The sequence below is a fragment of the Spermophilus citellus genome, assembly GCF_964194105.1.
Source record: "Spermophilus citellus genome assembly, chromosome: 2".
Taxonomy (NCBI): domain Eukaryota; kingdom Metazoa; phylum Chordata; class Mammalia; order Rodentia; family Sciuridae; genus Spermophilus; species Spermophilus citellus.
Genome location: NC_138183.1, coordinates 151,421,385 through 151,444,947, shown reverse-complemented (window position 1 = coordinate 151,444,947; position 23,563 = coordinate 151,421,385). Strand labels below are relative to the sequence as shown.

At 39.6% G+C, this 23,563-nt stretch overlaps 1 protein-coding gene across 4 annotated transcripts; it reads right to left on the bottom strand.

The window, feature by feature from the left end:
- Window positions 1-1,050: 1,050 nt before the first annotated feature.
- On the bottom strand, window positions 1,051-23,293 carry IFT46 (intraflagellar transport 46). 4 transcript variants are annotated; one of them, XM_081279082.1, is made up of 14 exons: window positions 23,100-23,293; window positions 22,327-22,423; window positions 21,757-21,814; window positions 18,200-18,279; window positions 15,021-15,173; window positions 14,173-14,309; window positions 12,658-12,732; window positions 12,392-12,485; window positions 11,834-11,962; window positions 8,785-8,906; window positions 8,165-8,231; window positions 2,275-2,335; window positions 1,900-1,985; window positions 1,051-1,449 (listed from the first exon to the last, which is right to left on the bottom strand). In XM_081279082.1, the coding sequence occupies exons 4-14, from the start codon at window positions 18,242-18,244 to the stop codon at window positions 1,351-1,353; spliced, it is 1,068 nt and encodes a 355-aa protein (XP_081135208.1). In that variant the 5' UTR covers window positions 18,245-18,279; window positions 21,757-21,814; window positions 22,327-22,423; window positions 23,100-23,293; the 3' UTR covers window positions 1,051-1,350. The 4 variants fall into 4 exon arrangements, with proteins under 4 accessions (XP_081135208.1, XP_081135207.1, XP_081135210.1 ...); XM_081279081.1 differs by lacking the exon at window positions 21,757-21,814 and having other exon boundaries at window positions 23,100-23,292; XM_081279084.1 differs by lacking the exon at window positions 15,021-15,173 and having other exon boundaries at window positions 23,100-23,289.
- Between the last annotated feature and the right edge of the window lie 270 nt (window positions 23,294-23,563).

The following is a 23,563-nucleotide window of genomic DNA, read 5'->3' as shown; positions in this document are numbered from 1 at the left end:
GCTAATTCAGTGTTTGCAGTGACATTATAGAACATAAAAATCATGAGTAAGAGAAATGACTGAATTTATGAGTGCTGAGTCTCAGCTCTAACAGGGACATCTGGTTGGTTATTCCTTAAAAACCTAATGGAGGGGCTGGGGATGTGGCTCAAGTGGTAGCACGCTCACCTGGCATGCGTGAGGCACTGGGTTTGATTTTCAGCACCACATAAAAATAAAGATATATTAAAAAAAAAAACCCACCCTAATGGAGCATTTGAGTTCATATCAAAGGATATAGATGAAGAAAGGTGAAGGGTGAGGGAAGGGATGCAGAGCTTCCATGCCCTCTCCAGGCATGCTACCTTCCAGGAATTTCCATTTGTTCCAATATTTGGAAGCTTTCTCAACCCTGTCCTTTTGGATTTTTATGGAGACTTCATCGCATTGGCATGCGTGAAACATAGACAATTGTGCTGGAAGTGATTTAGACAAAAAGGGTAGGATCATGCAGGTGCTGTGGCACACACCTGTAATCCCAATGACTCCGGAGGCTGAAGCAGGAGGATCACAGATTTGAGACCAGCCTCAACAATTAAGTGAGGCCCTAAGCAACTTAGCGAGACCCTGTCTCAAAACAGAAAATAAAGGGGATGGGGATGGGGATGTGGCTGAGTGATTGAGTGCCCCTAGATTCAATTCCAGGTTCATTAAAAAAAAAAAAAAAATTGGGTGGCCACCCAGTGCAAACAAACTGGGTGGAAAAACCTAGCAGGGCTTGTCTTCAGATTCTTTAGTATTCCTTCCTTGTAAGTAAGTGGCAGAATCTTCGGAAATGGATGTTTTAACATCTACCATCAGCCAAGGTAGGTCAAAGCATTTAAGACTACATTTCCATAATCTGCCTTAGGTAAGAGAAATTCAGTTTCTGTGGCCTGCCTTGGGAAGAAAAAGGAACAGGTTAAAGGAGGACAGGCGATCAGAGAGGAGAGACTTGAGGGCTAAAGCCCTCAACATTATTCTAGTCACTTAGAAATGAAACAGGAACCGTGGATAAAAAACAAAAATATGAATTATATCAAAACTGACAGAGCATTTTATTTGTAAAATCATTGCCAACTACCTTTAAGAATAAAAGAAAGAATTTCATCCCTAGCCCCAAAAGAACACCTTTTAATCTTTCTTCCCAGCTTTTATTTTGGGGAAATCTCAGAAATTCAATTTTCTAACTCAAATCCCCACAGTGGTAACTCTCCTGGGAAGGTAATTTGAGACAGAGCAAATGTGTTAAGTGCTTTCTGGCAGACAGGTAGCAGCACATGCCTGGCCCTGAGCCCAGCCGCAGAGCAGGTGGCTGACAGGCCTCTCTCCTTAGTTGAAGGTTAGTGTCTCTGCTACATCTTCAGCTTGGGAGATGCAGTTGGACGGAGGAGTAAATGCTTTCTTGCCTTCAGCAAGAGCTTTAAAATGCTATGAAGAAAGGGGAGAGAGAATGTTAAGTATTTGGAATATGCTAGTTGCTACATTTTCTCACAAGAACTAACCTCTTTTAAAACCCTTTAAGCTTCTAATCTTCTTCCAGTTCTGCTTACAAACAGATACCTTGTGCTATCTTTGAAAAATAGCTAGAAATTTGCCCACTTCCTTCAAAAGTGACCCCCACACACCCTTTTTTAACTTCTTTCCTGCTTCTATTCATTGGGCCACTTGCTTCTCCTGAAGCACGGATATCCTCCACAGATCCACACCAAGTTCCATGGAGATTCCCATCTCTGATACTTCCCCATCCTCTGCCTTCTCTGCAGCTCTTACTCATGAAGATAATAACTCCCCCACTGCCACAGGAAACAACTGCAGCAGGCCCAGGCTGGCAGAGACCCCACACTACAGCTTGAGTCCAGTCCCCGATCCTCATCTCACCTGTGAGTTCTTGAATTCCGAGTAGAGAGAGAAGAGTAAGTGGAGGGACTGAATCCGACTCTTATAGACAGGGATGTCTAGGATGGCTGAAACAAAGAAGAACTCCCAGGAACAGAACCAAACAAACTCTGGGACTTAGGGGGCATTTCTGTTTAGGATAGCCAACCCCTTCCCACATGGGATATATTACTATGATTGTGGATTAAATACCCAACAAGTAGTCTCATAGGCCTGAACACCCCTAGAAGCTGCCACTCTGCACAAGTGAAGGCTGTAAGTCAAGATGCCATCTTCCCAGAGTCAGCAAGCCCTTCTGAAGAAGGCTTAGGATGTAGCTACCCAGAGGAGGGGCTGGGAAAGGAGAGAGAACCTTACCGCAGATCATGTCAATGTACTCAGCCAGGCTACAGTCCATCTCTGCCGTGGGCAAGCTCACCTGGAAGAGGTGTAGGACAGACCACAATAAAAAAGCTAAAGTGTAAGTGGGCCCAAAAGAGCCACACTCTGAAGGAAAAGAGCTCCTAACATAAAACATGAATTATAGCTCAATTTGGGTTCCCCCAAATTCCTATGTTGAGGTCCTAACCCACAGAATGTAACAAACCCTCATTCTGCATCTCAGAATGTAACTGTTTGGAGATGCAATCTTTACTGAGTAAAAATGAGGTTATTAATTCAGTAAGACTAGTGTCCTTACAAGAAGAGATCAGGATACTGACACTGACACTGGCAGAGGGAAGACTATGTGAAGCCACAAAGAGTAGATGATCCAGGAGAGAGGCTCTAGAAGAAAATCAGTGCTGCTGATTTGACCTTGGACATCCAGCCTCCAGAACTGAGAGAAAATAAATTTCTGTTGTTTAAGCCACCCACTCTATGGTGCTTTGTTCAGTAGCCCTAGCAAACTAAAACAACATCTCCCCCACTCCCACCCCCAATCAGCGGAATGGAATTTACTACCAAAGAAGGGCCTAGGGGCTTCACCTCGCACATTCGAGACCCTGGGTTCAATCCTCAGCACTACATAAAAATAAATAAGTAAAATAAAGGTATTGTGTCCAACTGCAACTAAAAAATAAATAATAAAAAAACAAGAAGGGGAAAAAAAAAAAAAAACAAGAAGGGGGCTGGGGTTGTGGCTCAGCGGGAGAGCGCTGGCCTAGCACATGCGAGGCCCTGAGTTTGATCCTCAGTACCACATAAAATGAAATAAATAAAATAAAGGTATTGTGTCCAGCTAAAAAATATTAAAAAAAAAAAAAAAGAAAGAAAAGAAAACAAGAAGGGCCAAAAGATTTTGTGGGCAAAATATACTGCCCACAAAAATATATTTTGGATTCAAGAAGAAACTGGTCCCAGGTTTATGACCCAAGTATTTAGTGACTTGGTATTGTAATGCCTAAAGGTCCTGGGACATCATGGGAACAGAGAAAATGGAAATATCATTTCACTCAGGTGACAGGCTTTGATTTAAATAAATTGTAAGTTTACTTAAAAAAATTTTTTTTTTTTTTTGGTATTGGGGATTGAATCCAGGGAGGCTCTACCAGCTGCGCTACATCCTGAGCCCTATTTTTTTTTTTTTTTTTAGTTGTAGTTGAACACAATACCTTATTTTATTTATTTTTATGTGGTGCTGAGGATTGAACCCAGGGTCTCACATGTGCGAGGCAAGCGCTCTACCGCTGAGCCACAACCCCAGCCCCTGAGCCCTCTTTTTAATATTTTAGTTTGAGATAGAGTCTTGCTAAATTGCTTAGACCTCACTAAATTGCTGAAGCTGGCCTCAGATTTTTGATTTTCCCACCTTAGCCTCCCAAGTCTCTGGGATTATAGGCATAAGCCTCAGTACCCAGCTTATCAATTTAAAAACCATTAGCTTCTTAAAACTTTTTTATAAAATAATTAAGAGTGTACACAGTTCTGTAATTTGCTTTTTTGATGGAGAGGGTATAGGGGATTGAACTCAGGGGCACTTCTTGACCACTGAGCCACATCCCCAGCCCTATTTTGTATTTTATTTAGAGACAGGGTCTCACTGAGTTGCTTAACACCTCGCTTTTGCTGAGGCTGGCTTTGAACTCGTGATCCTCCTGCCTCAGCCTCCTGAGCTGCTGGGATTACAGCATATGCCACCACGCTCAACTGCAATTGCTTTTTTCATTTAACAATATATCATTGTTGCCAGGCCTGGTAGTGCTTGCCTGTAAACCCAGCAATTTGGGAGACAGGAACACAAATTCAAAGGCTGCCTCAGCAATTTTAGTGAGACCCTGTTTCAAAATAAAATAAAAAGGATTAGGTGAATGGCTAAATGGTAGAAGGCTTCTGGGTTTAATCCCCACTACCACCCACACACACCCACACCCACACCCACACCCATACACACTTATACATATATTGTTATTTATTCATATCAGAGCAAAGAACACCATATAATATTCCATTGCATAGTATTTCGCTGAATGGAGGTACTACAATCTAACTATTTAATTCCCTGATCAAGGGCTGGGGGTGTGGCTCAGTATAAGAACACCTGCCTAGCATGTGTGAGGCCATAAGTTCAAAATCCCCTGAGCTACAAAATATAAAACAAACAAAAACTTCTATATGAAACTCCCATACATACATGGGTTTGTTTCTGGATTAATAGGTGCTACTGACCTGTCTATTCCTATTCCAGTAACTTTCTATTTGATTTACTATAATTTTTTTATATTCATTTATTTTCATTAGTACATTATAGTTACACATAGTAGTGGGATACATTGTCATATTTATACAAGTACATAACATAATTTGATCAATCTCATTCCCCAGTATTTTGCCTTTTCCTCCCCTGACCTACTTACTCTATTGATCTCCTTTCTATTATTATTTTAATTAGTGCCTTACATATGTGATTCATTGTGTTATACAAAGACACAGCATAACTTGATGTTTCATTCCCCAAGACTTTCCCATGCCCTCACCTTCTCCGTCCCTCTTGATCCTTATCCTCTATTGTATCCGTGAGATCTCCCCCACCTTTTTTTTTTTTAAATATTTTTAGTTGTAGATGGACACAATATCTTTATTTATTCATTTATTTTTATGTGGTGCTGAGGATCGAACTCAGTGCCTCACATGTGTGAGGCAAGTGCTTTACCACTGAGCTAACAGCCCCAGCCCTTTGTTTTTTTAATATTCTTTTCCCCCCTATCTTCTGCATATCAAAGAAAACATCCAATCCTTGATTTTCTTATGTACTATAATTTTATAATATGTTCTGGTTTCTGACAGGGCAAATTCTCCATAATCTTTTTTTCTAAAATTTTCATGATTTGTCTTAAAAACCTATTCCTGTATATAAATTTTATTATGAACTTTGCCATTTTTAAAAAATATAGTAAATCCAGGAATAATGGCACATGCCTGCAATCCCAGCTACTCAGGAGGCTGAGGAAGAAGGATCATAAATTTGAGACAAGCCTGGTCAATTTTGCAAGACCCTTGTCTCCAAATTTTATTTTATTTTATTTTATTTTATTTTATTTGTACTGAAGATTGAACCCAGGCGTGCTTTGTCACTGAGATATCCCCAGCCCTTTTTTAAATTTTCATTTTGAGACAAGGTTTCACACTAAGTTGCTGAGGCTGGCCTTGAACTTGCAATCCTCCTAATACAGACTTCTGAGTTGCTGGGATTATAGGCATGTGCCACAGTGCCGGCCTCTCTATCTCAATAAAGAGTTTTGTTTTGTTTTATTGGTGTGAGGGATTTAACCCAGAGATACTTTACCACAGAGCTACATTCCCCAGCACTTTTCATTTTTATTTTGGGAGAGGGTCATATTAAATTGCTTAGGGTCTCACTAAGTTGCTGACACTAGCCTTGAAACTGCAATCCTCCTATCTCAGCCTCCCTAGTTGCTGAGATTATAAGCATGCACCAGCACACCTGGTCTTGTCTCAAATTTTTAAAATGATTGGGAATGTTGCTCAGTGGTATAGCACTTGCCTACCATGCAGGAGGCCTTGGGTTCAAGTCACAGTACCAAACAAACAAACAAACAACAAAATTCTAATGGAATTAGAATTGACACTACGCTTATATAGGAAATTGGGGTGAACTGGCAGCTCTATAAGATTGAATCCTCCATCATTCAGATCTTATTATGTCCTCTATTAAAATTTTATTGTTTTCAAAAAGGTCTTAACAGCTTATTCTTAAGCTGATTCTTGGGTATTTTTTTAAATACTAGGGATGTAGCTCAGTGTAAAGTACTTGCCTAGCAAACTCAAAGCCCTGGGTTCAATCTCCAGCACTTGGGGAAAAAAAATTTGGGTAATTCTAAGTAGGATACAGCTTCGTAGAATATCATAAACGCTCCTGTGGAGGTGGAACCTAAAATAATAATGCAGGAGGTACATATGTTCCCCAAAGTATGTGTTACATAAGAATGTTCATAATAGCACTATTTAATGACCAAAATATCTAGAGACTACTCAAATACCTATTACAGAATGGATAAACTGTCATATACATATATGTGATAAATGGTAGAACACACTACAGTTACAAGAACAAATGAACCACCACACAAAACAATATGAATGCATCTCTTATAATAAAAAAAGAAGGCACAAAAAAGTACTTTTAAATTCAGAGAAAGTCAAAAACAAGACTCTGGTTACCTCAGAATCTGGGAGCACAGAGGCTCTGAGGATGACAATGTTTCATTCACTAATGCAATGTGCTGGTTACCCAAGTTAAAAATGGATTAACTTACTCCTCACACTTCAGATAGAGCCCTACTATCCAGAGTATACAAAGAACTCAAAAAATTAGACAATAAGATAACAAATAACCCAATCAACAAATGGGCCAAGGACCTGAACAGACACTTCTCAGAGGAGGACATACAATCAATCAACAAGTACATGAAAAAATGCTCACCATCTCTAGCAGTCACAGAAATGCAAATCAAAACCACCCTAAGATACCATCTCACTCCAGTAAGATTAGCAGCCACTATGAAGTCAAACAACAACAAGTGCTGGTGAGGATGTGGAGAAAAGGGTACACTTGTACATTGCTGGTGGGACTGCAAATTGGTGCGGCCAATTTGGAAAGCAGTTTGGAGATTCCTGGGAAAGCTGGGAATGGAACCACCATTTGACCCTGCTATTGCCCTTCTCGGACTATTCCCTGAAGACCTTAAAAGAGCATGCTACAGGGATACTGCCACATCGATGTTCATAGCAGCACAATTCACAATAGCTAGACTGTGGAACCAACCCAGATGCCCTTCAATAGATGAATGGATAAAAAAAATGTGGCATCTATACACAATGGAGTACTATGCAGCAATAAAAAATGACAAAATCATAGAATTTGCAGGGAAATGGATGGCACTAGAGCAGATTATGCTTAGTGAAGCTAGCCAATCCCTAAAAAACAAATACCAAATGTCTTCTTTGATATAATGAGAGCAACTATGAACAGAGCAGGGAGGAAGAGTAGGAAGAAAAGAGTAACATTAAACAGAGACATGAGATGAGAGGGAAAGGGAGAGAAAAGGGAAATTGCATGGAAATGAAGGGAGACCCTCATTGCTATACAAAATTACATATAAGAGGTTGTGAGGGGAATGGGAAAATAAACAAGGAGAGAAATGAACTACAGTAGATGGGGTAGAGAGAGAAGATGGGAGGGGAGGAGAGGGGGGATAGTAGGGGATAGGAAAGGTAGCAGAATACAACAATTACTAATAGGGCATTATGTAAAATTGTGGATGTGTAACCGACGTGATTCTGCAATCTGCATTTGGGGTAAAATTGGGGGTTCATAACCCACTTCAATCTAATGTATGAAATATGATATGTCAAGAGCTTTGTAATGTTGTGAACAACCAATAAAAAAATGGATTAACACTTAGAATACATATACACTTGTGATTGCGTATTAAACTTCAATTAAAAAGTCAATGAGCTGGGCATGGTGGCACAACCCTGCAACTCGGAAGGCTGAAGCAGAAGGATCACGAGTTCAAAGCCAGCCTCAGTAAAAGTGAGGCACTAAGCAACTCAATAAGACCCTGTCTCTAAACAAAATACAAAATAGGACTGGGCATGTGGCTCAGTGGTCAAGTGCCCCTCAGTTCAATCCCCAGTGACCCAAAAGAAAAAAGTCAATGATGAAAATGGTAGTACAGGAATACAGAAAACATTGGGCCCTAGAATGAATGTCACACTCTCTTACCTCATGCTATTTTATACTCACCTTGCCCAAAAGTTCTTCAAACTCTGGGGACCACTCCTGCATTAATGTGTCAATATCGGGCATGGGCCTAAAGGTACAGATTAAATATGAAAAGGAAACACAGGCAAATGACAGCAGCATTTGGATCAATATATTTTAGGGTAAAGGAGAGATCCTCAATCTGGCATATTAGGATTTCAAGAAAACCTAGACTGAGCAAACCAAATTTACCCAGGGCTTGGGGTTGGAGGAACTGGCTAAGTAATGATAACAGAGAACTATCAATCTTTATGCCTTTATGTATATAAACTTTATTATGAACTTTGCAATTTTTAAAAAATATAGTAAATCCAGGAATAATGGCACATGCCTGCAATCCCAGCTACTCAGGAGGCTGAGGAAGAAGGATCATAAATTTGAGACAAGCCTGGTCAATTTTGCAAGACCCTTGTCTTGCAAATCTGAGCCAGCAACTGACAACTTCTCAATTTCTAAAAAGTATAGTGAAAGTGTACTTTTTTTTTTCAGGATCTCAGGTTAATCAAATTTGTCCCTAGACTTTAAGCCTCTCCTCACAAGTAATGGTTCATAGGTGGTGAAAGTTACTATGGGTTACTGTGCTGAGATACATGCTGTCTTACCTGGTGTAGTGCACAGTCGCAGGGGGCTTAGAACGGTGTAACTCAGAGATGCTCTCAATCCATGTGTCAATGGCTTTGGGATTCTTTTCTGCATCTTCTAGGCTCTTTACTTTCATATGTTGCTAGAAAAATAAAGAGACAGCTGACTGAAAATAAATATTAAGGTAGCTTTCTTGTTTTGTATAGACTGGATTAGTCTAGGATGTAGTTCAGTGGTAGAGCACTTTCCTAGCATGTGTGAGGCTCTGGGTTCTATCCCTAGTACTACAATAAATAAATTAATTAAAATTAAGTTTTTTTCACTAGCTCCTCATATCTGTTGCTATTGTACATGTGAGATAGCTGATGAAAAGAGAGGACTGACAGCAGCCAAATGCAGGGTAAGGAAACCACTAGAGTTTGGATCTTAAGTGTCCTCTAAAGGGCCAAGTGGTAAAGACTTGCTCCCAGGATGGTGCTATTGGGAGATAGTGGAAAGGTCAAGAGTTGGTGCCTAATTGTGAATTCTTTAGGTCATTGGGAGTGTACCCCAAGGGGGATCATGGGACCTCAGTCTCTTCCTTCTTTTTTTTTTTTCTTTCTGGCCATCAGAAGGGTAACAGTTTTATCCGGGAGTGGTGGCACAGGCCTATAATCCCAGCTGCTCGGGAGGCTGAGGCAGGAGGATCATAAGTTCAGCCTGGGCAACTTAGTGAGACCCTGTCTCTAAATAAAATACAAAAATAGGGCTGGGGATGTGACTTGGTGATCAAGTGCCCCTGAGTTCAATCCCCAGTACTCTCCGCAAAAAAAGAAAGGGAACAGTTTTGCTCCACCAGGCACTTCTGCCATAATTTACTACTTCACCACAGATCAAAAACAATAGGGTCGGGGCTGGGGATGTGGCTCAAGCGGTAGCGCGCTCGCCTGGCATGCGTGCAGCCCGGGTTCGATCCTCAGCACCACATATAAACAAAGATGTTGTATCTGCCGAAAACTAAAAAATAAATATTAAAATTCTCTCTCTCTCTTAACAAAATTATTTAAAGAAACAAAACAAAACAAAAAAAAACCAATAGGGTCGATCATGGAACGAACCCTCCAAAACTGTGAGCCAAACTGAATCTTTTGTCTTCATAAATTATCTATAGTGGGTTAGGGTTGTGGCTTAGTGGTAGAATGCTTGCCTAGCATGTGTGAGGCCCTGGGTTCACACATATAGTTCCTAAGCACTATATAAAAATAAACAAATCAAATATAGTTATAAAAAATTATCTACAGTGACAGAAAGCTGACTGAAACAAAAACCCTAATTAAATTTTCTAAAGCCAAGTTGGGGTGTGGCTCAGTAGTAGAGTGTTTTCGTAGCATGCATGAAGCACTGGGTTCGATCCTCGATCCTCAGCACCACATAAAAATAAAATAAAGATATTGTGTCCACCTACAACTAAAAAATAAATATTAAAAAAAATTTTTTCTAGAGCCATTGGGGGGGGGGCAGGTCAATAGGGCTGACCACAGTAAATGCCATTTCACATCTACTAAGAAAGCTAGAATTAAAAAAGCAGACAATAGCAAACATTGGTGAGGATGTGGAGAAACTGAAACTCTCATTCATTGCTGGTGGGATTGTAAACTGGTGCTGCCACTCTGGAAAACTGTTTGATGGTTCCCCAAAATGTTAAATATAGCTCAGTGGGGATAGCTCAGTGACACAGCACTTGGAATGGCTGTGCAATTCCATTTCCACATATATTTTCAAGAGAAATAATAATAGATGCTCAAGCAAACACTTGTATATGAAGGCAGGCATAGTGGCATACACCTATAATCCCAGCTACATGGGAGGTTAAGGTAGGAGGATCATAGGTTCAGCCTGGGCAACTTAGTGAGACCCCTCTCTCAAAATAAAATAAAAAGGGCTGTAGATGTAGCTCAGTGGTAGAGCCCTGGGTTCAATCCCCAGATCATAAAAAGAAAAATCAAAATCAACATCAAAAATACCTGTATGCAAATGTTCATAGCAATATTATTAATAAAAGTGGAAACAATCAGGCCAGCTGCAGTGGCACATGCCTGTAATCCTAGAATTATCCTGAGACAGGAGAATTATGAGTTCAAAGCCAGCTTCAGCAATGAATGGCAAGGTGCTAAGCAACTCAATGAGACCCTGTCTCTAAATAAAATATCAAATAGGGCTGGGGATGTGGCTCAGTGGTCAAGTACCCCAGAGTTCAATTAAAAAAAAAAATAGTGGAAACAATCATATATATAAAATGTATATGCAGACAGAGGAATATTATCTAGGCATAAAAAGTGACAAAAGTGGGCTGGGAATGTGGCTCAAGTGGTAGCGCGCTTGCCTGGCATGTGTGCGGCCCCGGTTCAATCCTCAGCACCACATACAAACAAAGATGTTGTGTCCACCGAAAACTAAAAAATAAATATTAAAAAATTCTCCCTCTCTCTCTCTCTCTAAAAAAAAAAAAAGTGACAAAAGTTGTACAACTCTGTAAATATTCTAAAAACCAATGAATTTTATAATTTAAAAGGGTGAATTTTTCGGCATAGAATTATATTTCAATAAAACTCATTTTACAAAATGGAGCTGGCTTGGTGTGGTAGAACACACTTGTAATCCCAGCTATTTGGGAGGCTAAGATAGGAGAACAACGAGTTTGAGGCCAGCCTGTGCAACTTAGAGTAAGCCTTGTCTCAAAATAAGGTTTTTAAAAGGGCTAGAGATGTAGCTCAAGTAGAGGCTTACCTACAAGCATTGAGACCCTGGGTTCAATTCCCAGTACCATAAAAAAGTTGGGGAGGGGGCTGGATTAATGTCACACCCATCCCTTTTAATAGGTGGTAAAGTCAATTATACAAATGCTGGCAAGGCTTCTACTCTTGGCCCACCCTCTCCAGCTGAGCCCTGTTAAGAGGCCAGTTTTTTTCAGTTGTTAATGGACCTTTATTTTTTTTTATTTTTATGTGCTGCTGAGGATTGAACCCAGTGCCTCACACATGCTAGGCAAGCACTCTACCACTGAGCCCAGCCCCAAGGCCAGTTTCTTACTGTGATGTTGTGCTGCTTGGAATTCTCTGTTAACCACAGTGAGAGGACGGTAGGATCTGACTGCTTTGTAGAAGGTTCATCCAATACCAACAAACCAAGGTTGTCAGGCTTTCCATCAGGACGTGGTACCTGGTTAAGGAAAAGGTAGGAAAGTAGAAGGAAAACAAACGTGAGGACCATAGAAAGCCATACCTGCTGTTTTCAATAAGCTGAAAAGGAAGTAATCTTGTGGTTCATTATTATTTATAGTATTAAAAAGCATGCTTGTTTATCATATCATACTGAATATTGTCTAGAAAAAAAAAACATGGTCTTTGAGAACTTAAATACAAAGCTGGATTCATGAACAATTAGAAGACAAATACAGGAGAGTGTTTTAATATATAATGAGATGATAAAGTATCACTTAGCAACAATAAGTACTTGGAGAACAGAACAAGGTAAAGAATGGCAATGAAATGACATATATTATGGTAGTAAAAGAATTAGCAGAATTATTAGAAGACAGGAATCAGAACTAACATCTAATAAGTCATTTTTAGGACACACTGACTGTACCTTTAAGAATGCATCGATATCCCCGACAGCTGGGATAAAATCAGGAATGAAAGGTTTCAGTTTGTGGTCCAGGTCAATCAACTGAGGTGTGTACCTAAAAGATATTGCCAAGGGAAGGTGAAGGCAGGTAGAGAATGTTTCCTTGCTATTCAGGCTTTTGAAAAAAAAATCCAAGGAAACTGGTCTTGTTGCAGACTGGATAGAGAATGAAAAGGTTCAGGGACAAGGTAGTAGAGTGTGCTTCATTGGAAGGTTCTCATTCTCACCTACTGATGTACTGGAAGAGTTCCTTAATCTCAGCGGAAACTGGCAAATGCTCATAATCTGCAGGATCATAGGCCCTGAGGAAAGGAAAACACCTCATTTTAGGATGCCCAAGAAGAGCAGAGATGGCAGAACCCTGGGTCAACATGTGTGTTCCTGTGACCACAAAGAAGTGACCCTGAACCTAGCTTCTGCCCCACCCACATGTGCCTTTCCTGGTGGCTTGCAAGGCAACTTTAAAGTCAGTTATAATTAGCTCTTAATTGTTTTTGATGCTGAAGTACAAAACTGGAGAAAATCTAAAGCATAATTTTTTATGTTAAAATGTAGCATATTGTTTTCCCTTTTTATTTATTTTTTAAATTTATTTATTTATTTATTGGCAGTACTGGGGATTGAACCCAGGGCCTCACACATGCTAGACAAGCACTCTCCTCCTGAACTGTATCCCTAGTCACTTTCCCTTTTTTATATGAAAGAGATAATGAGAGGGGCTGGGGATGTGGCTCAAGCGGTGGCGCGCTCGCCTGGCATGCGTGCAGCCCTGGTTTGATCCTCATCACCACATACAAACAGGGATGTTGTGTCTGCCGAAAACTAAAAAAAAATAAATATTAAAAAAATTCTCTCTCTCTCTCTCTCTCTCTCTCTCACACACACACACACACTCTCTCTCTCTCTCTCTCTCTCTCTCTCTCTCTCTCTTTAAAAAAAAAAAAAAGAGATAATGAGAAAAGTTGAAGGGTAAAACAAGATTTTCTTCCTTGCTGGTGCTGGGGATTAACACAGACTCACACATACCAACCCTAAGCTATACCTCCAACCCCCTAAGATATTAAAAAACAAGGGGGATTTTTATGTTTGTTTTTGTTTATGCAGTACTAGGAATTGAACCTAGGGGTGCTCTACCACTGAGCTATGTTTCCAGCCCTTTTTATATTTCTATTTTGAGACAAGGTCTTGCTGAATTGCCAAGGCTGACCTTAAACTTTCAATCCTCCTACCTCAGCCTCCTGAGTCACTGGAATTGCAGGTATGTGCCACTGTATCCAGCTCAGAAATGTTTTTAGCTGTGTTACTTTATTTATTTATTTATTTTTAGTAGTGTTACTGCTAAGCAAAAGATTGGGACAAATAAAATATCCATCATTTGGGAGATGGTTAATTATGTCAAATTGAATATTGCACAGTTATTTAAAAGTATTTCTATTAATACATAAAAATATACATATTAAAAAAACAGTAGAACACATAACATTAATTGTAATTAAATAAAATGTAATGAATGTAATGAACATTGACAAAGTAGCTTAGCAAGATCTATCTCAAAATAAAAAACAAAAAGGACTTGGGATGTAGCCTAGTGGTAAAGAGTCTCTGGATTTAATCCCTACTACCAAAAAAAAGAGAGAGAGATGCTGCAATTTCACTTCTAAATGATGTCCTCCCAGCCCAGTATCTTAAAGGAGATGCTTCCTCCTTGGCATGGGTGTCCTTGGCGATAGGCCTTTCCTCACCCTTCCAAAGGGGCTCCATGCTCTTCATCATCATCATCATCATCAGAATCAGTTTCAGATGAGTCGTCATCATCATCATCATCGTCATTTTCACTAAAGCCCCGCTGAGGTGTCAACTGTAAGGTCTTCTTTTTCTCCTGGGATAGGGCAGGTAGACAGAGAAAGGTTCATATAAAGAGAAATATAATATGACTCAGAGGCCTAGTTCTAAAAGTGCTCTAGCCTATACCCCCCCACCCCCAAACACCTGGCACCTAGTCCCCAGAAAGGGAAGGTGGTACTTCCAGAAGGGGTATCAGAGTCTATTTCTCCTGGTTAGCTACAAACTGAGTCCCCACTTTCTACAACTGTATTAATCTACCTGAAGCTGGGGTACAAATTCTATCCAAATTATACTTATTATACTTATTACTTAGGAGATCCTGAGAGGTCTGATAAACTTTATCCAAAGAGCTTCAACCCTAAAATTTAGGGACTTTCCAAGAAGAGGATGACAACTCTAAATAATTATTGAAGGAAAAACTGGGGGAAGATGAAACAGGGAAGACAAACTAGAGGGTTTTAATACTCACAAAGATCACAAGGAAATCTAGCATTTAATTTGCAAGACTGCTCAGAGTAATCTGCTTGAAACTATCAAAAAAAGAAATTTCATAATCAACCCTGAGCCTGAATTCTGACCAGCAATTTCAGAGACTATGCATTTTCCACTTTTGCTCAGTGATATTTCTCTTCATGGGGTATTTGACCTAGCCATATTTCCCTTCCCTTCCCCCATAAGTTAAGTACAATGACTATATATTCCATCTCAGGATAAGGGATCTTTTGCTCTTGGCAATATAACCTACCTTTCTGAGCTTCTGGCTGTCTATGTACCAACCCACCCTCTCAAGTCCATGAGAAGGGGTCTGGTGGCGCTTGGGACTTGCAGGGGCAGTTGGGATGGGGTCCATGTCTTTGCCTCTGTGGCCTGGAGCCTGTGGCATTCCCTCCCTTAGGACCTGAAGGATGACCAATTGGCCCCCTTTAAAAGTATATTTTGAAAGCTTGGTTTCCATATGCTATATGCCTTATACTGATTCCAGTTTTTAAAAATATTTCATTTATGGTAAAGCAGCTGTTGGCACATAAAACTGTGGCACATTCCAAGACACCAAAAACTGTTTTCAGTCACATATTCCTCTACAAATAACAGATTTATTATACATAGATAAAAATATACTCTAACTTATCTGTAATATTTACGACAGATAATAATACACAGTTGCAGAATTCATTCAATGACTATTGGTATATAATTGATAAGAATCTTCTAGAATAACATTTGCCAAAATTATCCTTGGTCAGAGGAAGCAGGTTTGGCAAAGGGAATTTTTAAGAGTATTAATTGTTGATTTAAAGATCATTCAAGCCAGGCATGATGGTGCATGCCTGTAATCCCAGTGAGTTGGCAGGCTAAGGCAAGAGGCATACAAATTTGAGATTAGCCTGATCAATTTAATGAGACCTGTCTCAAAATAAAAAATAAAAAGGACTGAGAATGTAGCTCAATGATAAAGAGCCCCTGGGTTCAATCTGTAGTACCTGCCTCTCCCCAAAAAAAGATTACTCAAAAGTAGATGGTTTTTTTGCTGATGCTGGGTACGTACTAAATTGGAAAGATAAATGAGGCTTAAATACTGACTAAGGCATGTAGACTAGAACAATTGAGGGCGGATATACCAAATTTGGAGGTCAATTAAAGAAAACTTTTCTATTTTCTTTTGTCTGCTTCTTCTTTTTTTTTTAATATTTATTTTTTAGTTTTCGGCGGACACAACATCTTTGTTTGTATGTGGTGCTGAGGATCGAACCCGGGACGCACGCATGCCAGGCGAGCGCGCTACCGCTTGAGCCACATCCCCAGCCCCATTTTGTCTGCTTCTTGAAAGTTGTGCTTTACAAAATCCTTAAGATAATAGGGGAGGATTTTTTTATGATCAAATGCCTAAGAGATTATCATGTATATAAGATGCTAAAACAGTGTACCTAGTCATGGAGAAAGACTACCTTAAAATGTTACTTTTTAGTCTTTTTATAAAGTCAGCCTATATATTTACAGCTTCCTATATTACCTCAAATAGTCTTCAACTGAATTTCTATAGTTCCTTTTCTTTTTTTAAAACTTTTTCATTGATTTGAATCAAATGTATGATATGTCAAGATCATTGTATTGTCTGGAGCAACTAATAAAAAAAAGTATCATGAAAAAAAAAATCAGTTACCAAACTGGTATTTTAAAAAATGATGGGAATAGAAACATGATATATATGTATGTGAATATATATATATATATATACTTCCAGTCTCTCTATACACAAATAACATACATATACCATATACATATTTACTTTTCTTTTCTTTTTTTTTTTTAAAGAGAGAGTGAGAGAGGAGAGTGAGAGAGAGAGAGAGAGAATTTTTAATATTTATTTTTTTAGTTCTTGGCAGACACATCTTTGTTGGTATGTGGTGCTGAGGATCGAACCCGGGCCGCACGCATGCCAGGCAAGTGCGCTACCGCTTGAGCCACATCCCCAGCCCCTACATATTTACTTTTCATAAAACTTTAAAATAGATTTTTGTGAACATACCAAAAAAAAAATTTAATTGATTCTTTAAAAATAAATGACAGCTTTTTTAAAATTTTTTAATTGACTTTTGATAGTTCCTTTTCTTAAAGGACAATTAAAATATGACCATTGGCCAGGTGTTAAGGTACACATCAGTAATCCCAGTGGCTTGGGAGGCTGAAGCAGAAAGATCTAAGTTCAAATCCAGCCTCAGCAACTCGGCAAGGCCCTAAGCAACTTAGTGAGACCCTGTCTCAAAATAAAAAATAAGAAAAGGGCTGAGGATATGACTCAGTGTTAAGAATCCCTGATTCAAAAAAAAAAAAGGTTGTTACACGTGCAACTTCTCCCTGGATAGAGATAGAGGTATCTTTCCAACTTTCTTTCAGAAACAGGGTGATGGGGCTGGGGATGTGGCTCAAGCGGTAGCGCACTCGCCTGGCATGTGTGCGGCCCGGGTTCGATCCTCAGCACCACATACAAACAAAGATGTTGTGTCTGCCGAGAACTAAAAAATAAATATTAAAAAATTCTCTCTCTCTCTCTCTCCCTCTATCACTCTCTCTTTAAAAAAAAAAAAAAAAAAAAGGGTGATTTCCTAGGTTGATAGGAAAATAGGGTCATCTGTTTCTTAAGACCTCAAAATTAAAATCTCTTTCACAAAATATTTGCAATATCACAAGTGTTGATGATGAAAAAATTCATAGACCAATAATTCTTAATTTAACATGAGAATTACATGAACTACTTATTAAATATAAATTCTCAGGCTTTGGCTTTTGAGATTCTGAATAGGGACTGGGAATCTATATTTTTAAAAGTAAGTATACCAGTTGATTCTTAGGATAAGTAAAGTTTGTGAAGCACTGGCAGACTTTATAGCAAATTTTCACCAAAAAGTCATCTGTAATGATAGGCTTAGGTCAGGGATGTAGTTCAGTGTTGGAGCACTTGCCTACCATATACAAGGCCCTGGGTTCCATTTCCAGGACCTCAAAAAGAAAAAGAAAAGCCAGGCATGGTGGCGCATGCCTGTAATCCCAGTGGCTTGGGAGGCTGAGGCAGGAGGATTAAGAGTTCAAAGCCAGCCTCAGCAATTTAGCAAGGCCCTAAGCAACTCAGTGAGACCCTGTCTCTAAATAAAATATATAGAAGGGCTGGGGATGTGGCTCAGTGGTTAAGTGCCCCTGGGTCTGATCCCCAGTACCCCCACCCCCCCAAAAAAAAGAAGCATTTATTTCTGCTGAAGTCAAAATCTCAAGGCTCTTTGCTCCTGAATTTCCTCCATGAGTACAAACGTACCCAACCACTGGCATTGAGCATTCAGGAAATGTTCACTATTGAGCTGATATCATTTCAAATAATCTATTAAAAACCTAAAGCAGAAATTCTACAAGAAGCTGTGGGTTATACTGCACCTTGTTATTTTCCTCTTCGTACTCATCACTGCTGTTATCAGCCATAGTCTTGTTAGGAAGACAGCCAGAATGAGGAAGTCCTTAGAAAAAAAATTTCCATTTTAGGTTACTATTTAAATGATTTTTAAAAACCAATAGTTTTAGTCTATAATATTTTATGCTTTAACTATTCTATGGACAGGATTTTTAAGAATGGCTGTATCAATTCAATTCAAATTATACTTACTAAACATTACTATGCTTAAAGGATTAGGTTAGATGTTATACTAAATGATTATCTTCCACTCTACAATATAATTTTATTAAATTAGTATAATAGGGCTGGGGCTGGGGCTGGAGCTCAGTGGTAGAGCTCCTGCCTCGCACGTGTGAGGCACTGGGTTCAATCCTCAGCACCATATAAAAAATAAATAAATAAAGGTTAAAAATAAATAAGTAAATTAGTATAATATGGTCACTATCATATTATAGCATATTATTATTATTAGTTTTTTTCATTGGCAAAATGAGGTAAGTGATTAGAAAGTGAGAAGAGTGATGGATTAATTCAGAAGACTGGATATGATAGAAAACTCTCTCACTTGGACAAAATGCCTTAATCTCTCTCAATCTCAGTATTCCCATCTCTAAGTATGGTCAGTAATATTTCTTACCCAGGACTGTTGTAAGGATCAAGTGATAAACCTTACACAGAAGGAAGTAAACTAGAGCCTGGCAAATAATGGATAGTTATAAATTTGAATCTGAATCAGTATCTGTAACAGTAATAAAAATATTCTGAACAGTTAAAGTATAATCAGATATAAGGTATAAACTGGCATGAAAACTTGTTAGATGACTCTAAATCAAGTAAATGCAAATTCTTATTTTTTTTTAAGAGAGAGAGAGAGAGAGAGAATTTTAATATTTATTTTTTAGTTTTCGGCAGATACAACATCTTTGTTTGTATGTGATGCTGAGGATCGAACCCGGGCCGCACACATGCCAGGTGAGCACGCTACCGCTTGAGCCACATCCCCAGCCCAGTAAATGCAAATTAAACACCATTTTTTGGCTTACTAAATTAGCCAACTGAAAAGAAGTTATAATTTCCACAGCTGGCAAGAGTATAAAGATGCTCAAGTCAAAAACCTGGTGACTAGATACATATTGAATATAACTGAAAAAAGAGACTCAAACAGACACTTGTACACCTCCGTACATAGCAGCAGTATTCTCAACAGCATAAAGGTAAAAACAACCCTAGTATCCATTAAGAGATGAACAGATAAACAAAGTGTAGCATATCCATACAACGGAATATGATTCAGCCATAAAAAGGAATGAAGTTCTGAGACACACTATAGCATGAATGAACCTTGAAACATTTTACTACGTGAAATAAGTCAGCCACAGGCCTGGTTTGGTGGCCCACACTCTACTTCCAGCTACTTGGGAGTGTAAAGCAGGAAGATTGTAAGCTCGAGGTCAGACTGGGCAACATGGTAACACCTGCCTTAAAATAAAACAAAAGGGCTGGGGATGGGGTTCAATCCCCAGTACTGAAAAAGAGAAAACGAAAAGAAAGAAAGAAGTCATAAAAGGACAAATACAATATGATTGCACTTATGAAGTATGCAGAATAGGTAAATTGTAGAAACAAAGTGAATAGTGGACCAGGGACTCAGAAGAAAGGCATCAGGAGTTACTGTTCAATAGGTTGGCATGATGAAAAAGTTCTGGAGAAATAGGCAGTAGTGACAGTTACCCAACATTGTGGAAGTACTTAATGCCATTAACTTTATACTTAAAAAGATTAAAAGGGGGCTGGGGATGTGGCTCAAGCGATAGCGCGCTCGCCTGGCATGCATGCGGCCCTGGTTCGATCCACAGCACCACAAACAAAGATGTTGTGTCCGCCGAAAACTAAAAAATAAAGAAAAGATTAAAGGGGCTGGGTGCAGTGGCGCTCGCCTATAAACCCAGTGGCTTGGGAGGCTGAGGCAGGAGGATTACCAATTCAAAGCCAGCCTCAGCAAGAGCGAGGCACTAAGCAACTCAGTGAGACCCTTTCTCTAAATAAAATACAAAATAGGGCTGGGGATGTGGCTCATTGGTTGAGTGCCCCTGACTTTAATCCTTGGTACCAAAAAATAAATAAATTTTAAAAACAGTAACATAAGCCATGGTGGCCCATGCCTATAATCCCAGGGGCATGAGAGGCTGCGGCCGGAGGATCAAAGCCAGCCTCAGCAGCAAGGCCCTAAGTAACTTGAGACTGTCTCTAAATAAAATATAAAACTACTGTGGATGTGGCTCTATGTTAAGTGCCCATGAGTTCAATACCCGGTACCAAAAAACAAAACAAAAAAAACCTCCAAAACAAACAAACAAAAAAGCAACATAGCTGCTAAAGGGTGTTTGTTTTGTTTTGGCCTGGGATTGTGGCTCAGTCATAGAGGCATCATGTGTGAGGCACTGGGTTTGGTCCTCAGCATCACATAAAAATAAATAAATAAAATAAAGGCATTGTAGCATCTACAACAAAGAAAATTTTATTAAAAAAAAAAAGTTTGGGCTGGGGTTGTGACTCAGAGGAAGAGCACTTGCCTAGCATACATGAGGAACTGGGTTCAATCCTCAGCACTACATAAAAATAAAATAAAGGTATTGTTTTTACCTATAACTAAAAAATGTTTAAAAAAAAAAGTTTACTTGTTTTGTCTCCTGCCTACCTCTCTAATCTAACCATATGCCACTTTCCTCTCCCATATGATGGACTCTTCTCCTTTTATCTTCCCTGACTACCCTATCAAAAATACATTCCCTTGACAGGTGTAGTTGTATATATCTGGAGTCCCAGCAACTCAGGAGGCTGAGGCAGGAGGACTGCAAGTTTGAGATGCTGTCTCAAATTTTTAAAAAAGGGGGCTGGGGTGTAGCTCAGTGGCAGCACACTTGCCTATGTGGGGCACTAGTTTCAATCCTCAGCACATTTGGAAAAAAAAAATTATATATATATATATATATATATATATATATATATATATATATATATATATATAAAGGTAGTGTGTCCATCTACAACTTAAAAAAAAATTAAGGGCTGGAATGGGCTGGAGATATAGCTCAGTTGATACAGTGCTTGTTTCCCATGCACAAGGACCTGGGTTCAATCCCCAGCACCACAAAAACAAAAAAATAAGCAAACACAAAAAGGCTGGGGATGTGGCTCAGTGGTTAAGCATCCCTGGGTTCAATCCCTGGTACCAAAAAAAGATCTCCTTCCTCACCATTATTTTCCTTAACAGCAATTTGCCTCCATCAATGCACTTATCACATTTGTAGCCATGTTTATTTATTAATTCATTTGTCATCTTTCTCCCATGAGTACAAGCAGAAGGATGGCGGGACAATGTCTTTTGTTTAACACTGTATATCCAGTGCCAGGCATAAGGTTGGCATGACATAGAGTAGGCATTCAAAAATGTTTATTAATTCCACTATTATGTAAAATTATAATGCACAAAAAAAACACAAAACTTTGTTGAGCCAGATCCAGATGTGGTGGTATGCACCTGTATTTGGGTGGCTGAGGCAAGAGGATCCATTTAAGCCCAGGAGTTCAACACCAGCCTGAAAAACATAGTGAGACTCCGATCTTTAAAAAAAGAAAAATGTTTGTTGAATAAATGAATAGTGTCAAATCATCTAAAACTATTCTGTTGATATTTTGGCTAGGGTTGCTGATTAAGGGCAGAAGCAGTGTAAAAAACAGTTTTGAAAAGTTAAAACAACAGCTACAACAGGGACTAGAGCTCAGTAGTAGACTGCTTGTCTAGAATGCAGGAGGCCTGAGTTTGATGTCTAGCATCACAAATAGCAAATGCTTTATAGATCAGACCATAAGCTGAGTAGTAACATGAAGTAAAAGTGATAGGGTTGGGTTAAGGAAGATCCTGCAATTAACAAGCTGTGATTTCTCCCTCCTTAACTAGTTAGAAAACAGAAACAATGGCAAATGAAGTAACTGACTCTGAAAGTCAAAATTTGCTATTACAAATCAGGAACTTGAGACAAACATGAAATCCATCCTGCTGTTTGTTTTAACAACCATTTCTCTTCTTTCCTCTTCATTCTTCTCTTACCTTGCTGCCCTGGGGTTGGAGTACAAATACTTGCAACCTCTTCGGGGTCGTTAACCTCTATACGTTCATCATATGCCTGATTCTCAACAATCTTGGTCTAAGCAAAAGGAGATATGATTACATATCATGGATTGTACATTAAAAACTCTGCCGGGAAATGCCTTCCAAACCATCATGGTTTCCTCCTCCTCACCCAAGACACCAATTCTACATAAAACCTTCGACCCCATCCCAAACTTTCCTTAAGACTGCTTGGCCCCAGTTCAAACAATTCAGCCATTCTGCTGTAGTCCTTGTGTAGGAACTGCCAGCAGGCTAGCTGAGGACCGAGGGAATCTTGGAGGGAAATGACTTCTCTAGCAGCTCCCGCAAAGCTGTTAGATGTACATGCAAAGGCAGACAGCGGCTTTCTTCCCAGGTTCGGTCATTTTTCCAAAAGCTGTTGGGTTTTCTCAGGGGAGGTTATAGAGGTTCTAGAAACCATTCTGTCTGGTGGTCACCTCTGGGACCGGGCTGGGGGTGGGGGCGGTGTCCCGAAGAGAGGGTCAACTCCAGTCTCTCTATGGGTCCCACTGAGTAATCCAAAAGCGTCACCTCCATCTTCACTCGTTTTGCAGATAAAATTCCACTTAAGTTTCGTGGGGAGTAAAAGAAACAGGACAGTTGGTAGTGGGGTGGGGAAAGGGAAGAAGAGTTGTCATAGAGATGGCAAGAGGCGTCCTGTTGGGAGGGAGGAAGGTAGTTCCCTTTCCGATGGGATGAGTACGAATTACCTGGAGCCCTTCTGAATCCGTCTCCTCTATATGGAAAGAACCCCAGCCTAGGACTGGGGTCTCACTCCAATCTCACAACAGGCCACTTCAAGGATTCTACTAGGAGCAACCGGCCTGTTCTCAGTCGCTAGGTAAAATGGAAAAAAAAAAAAAGAAAGAAAGAAAGAAAAAACCGCGAGACTTGGTCCTACTATCGTGAGATCTCTCCCATTCTCCCGCACTTACGCCTCTTCCAGGGTAGGATCTCTATTCGCCGGAAGGAGATCAAAGAGCCCAAATGAAGCCTCTCTGGGCGTTTTGGGCGGCCAACTCTCCTGTTTGTCTATGGTTTCAGCAAATGCTTCTGTTGCGGCACCTAGCGGCCATATGTTGCAGAGCTGGTTTATTAATTTCAGCCCTCCAATTGGAAATCATTATGTTTTTCCCTGTTTAAGAGCAAGGATCCTGAGGCATGCGTTTTATCC

Bases quoted from the DNA above. Each gene is read 5' to 3' on its own strand.
- IFT46 (XM_081279082.1), bottom strand. From the start codon at position 18,244: ATGGCTGATAACAGCAGTGATGAGTACGAAGAGGAAAATAACAAG. The intron at 11,963-12,391 runs GTACAGTCAGTG...TTCCTTAACCAG, and splicing joins ATATCGATGCATTCTTAAAG to GTACCACGTCCTGATGGAAA. The intron at 1,450-1,899 runs GTGAGATGAGGA...CTTTCTTCATAG, and splicing joins CGGAATTCAAGAACTCACAG to CATTTTAAAGCTCTTGCTGA.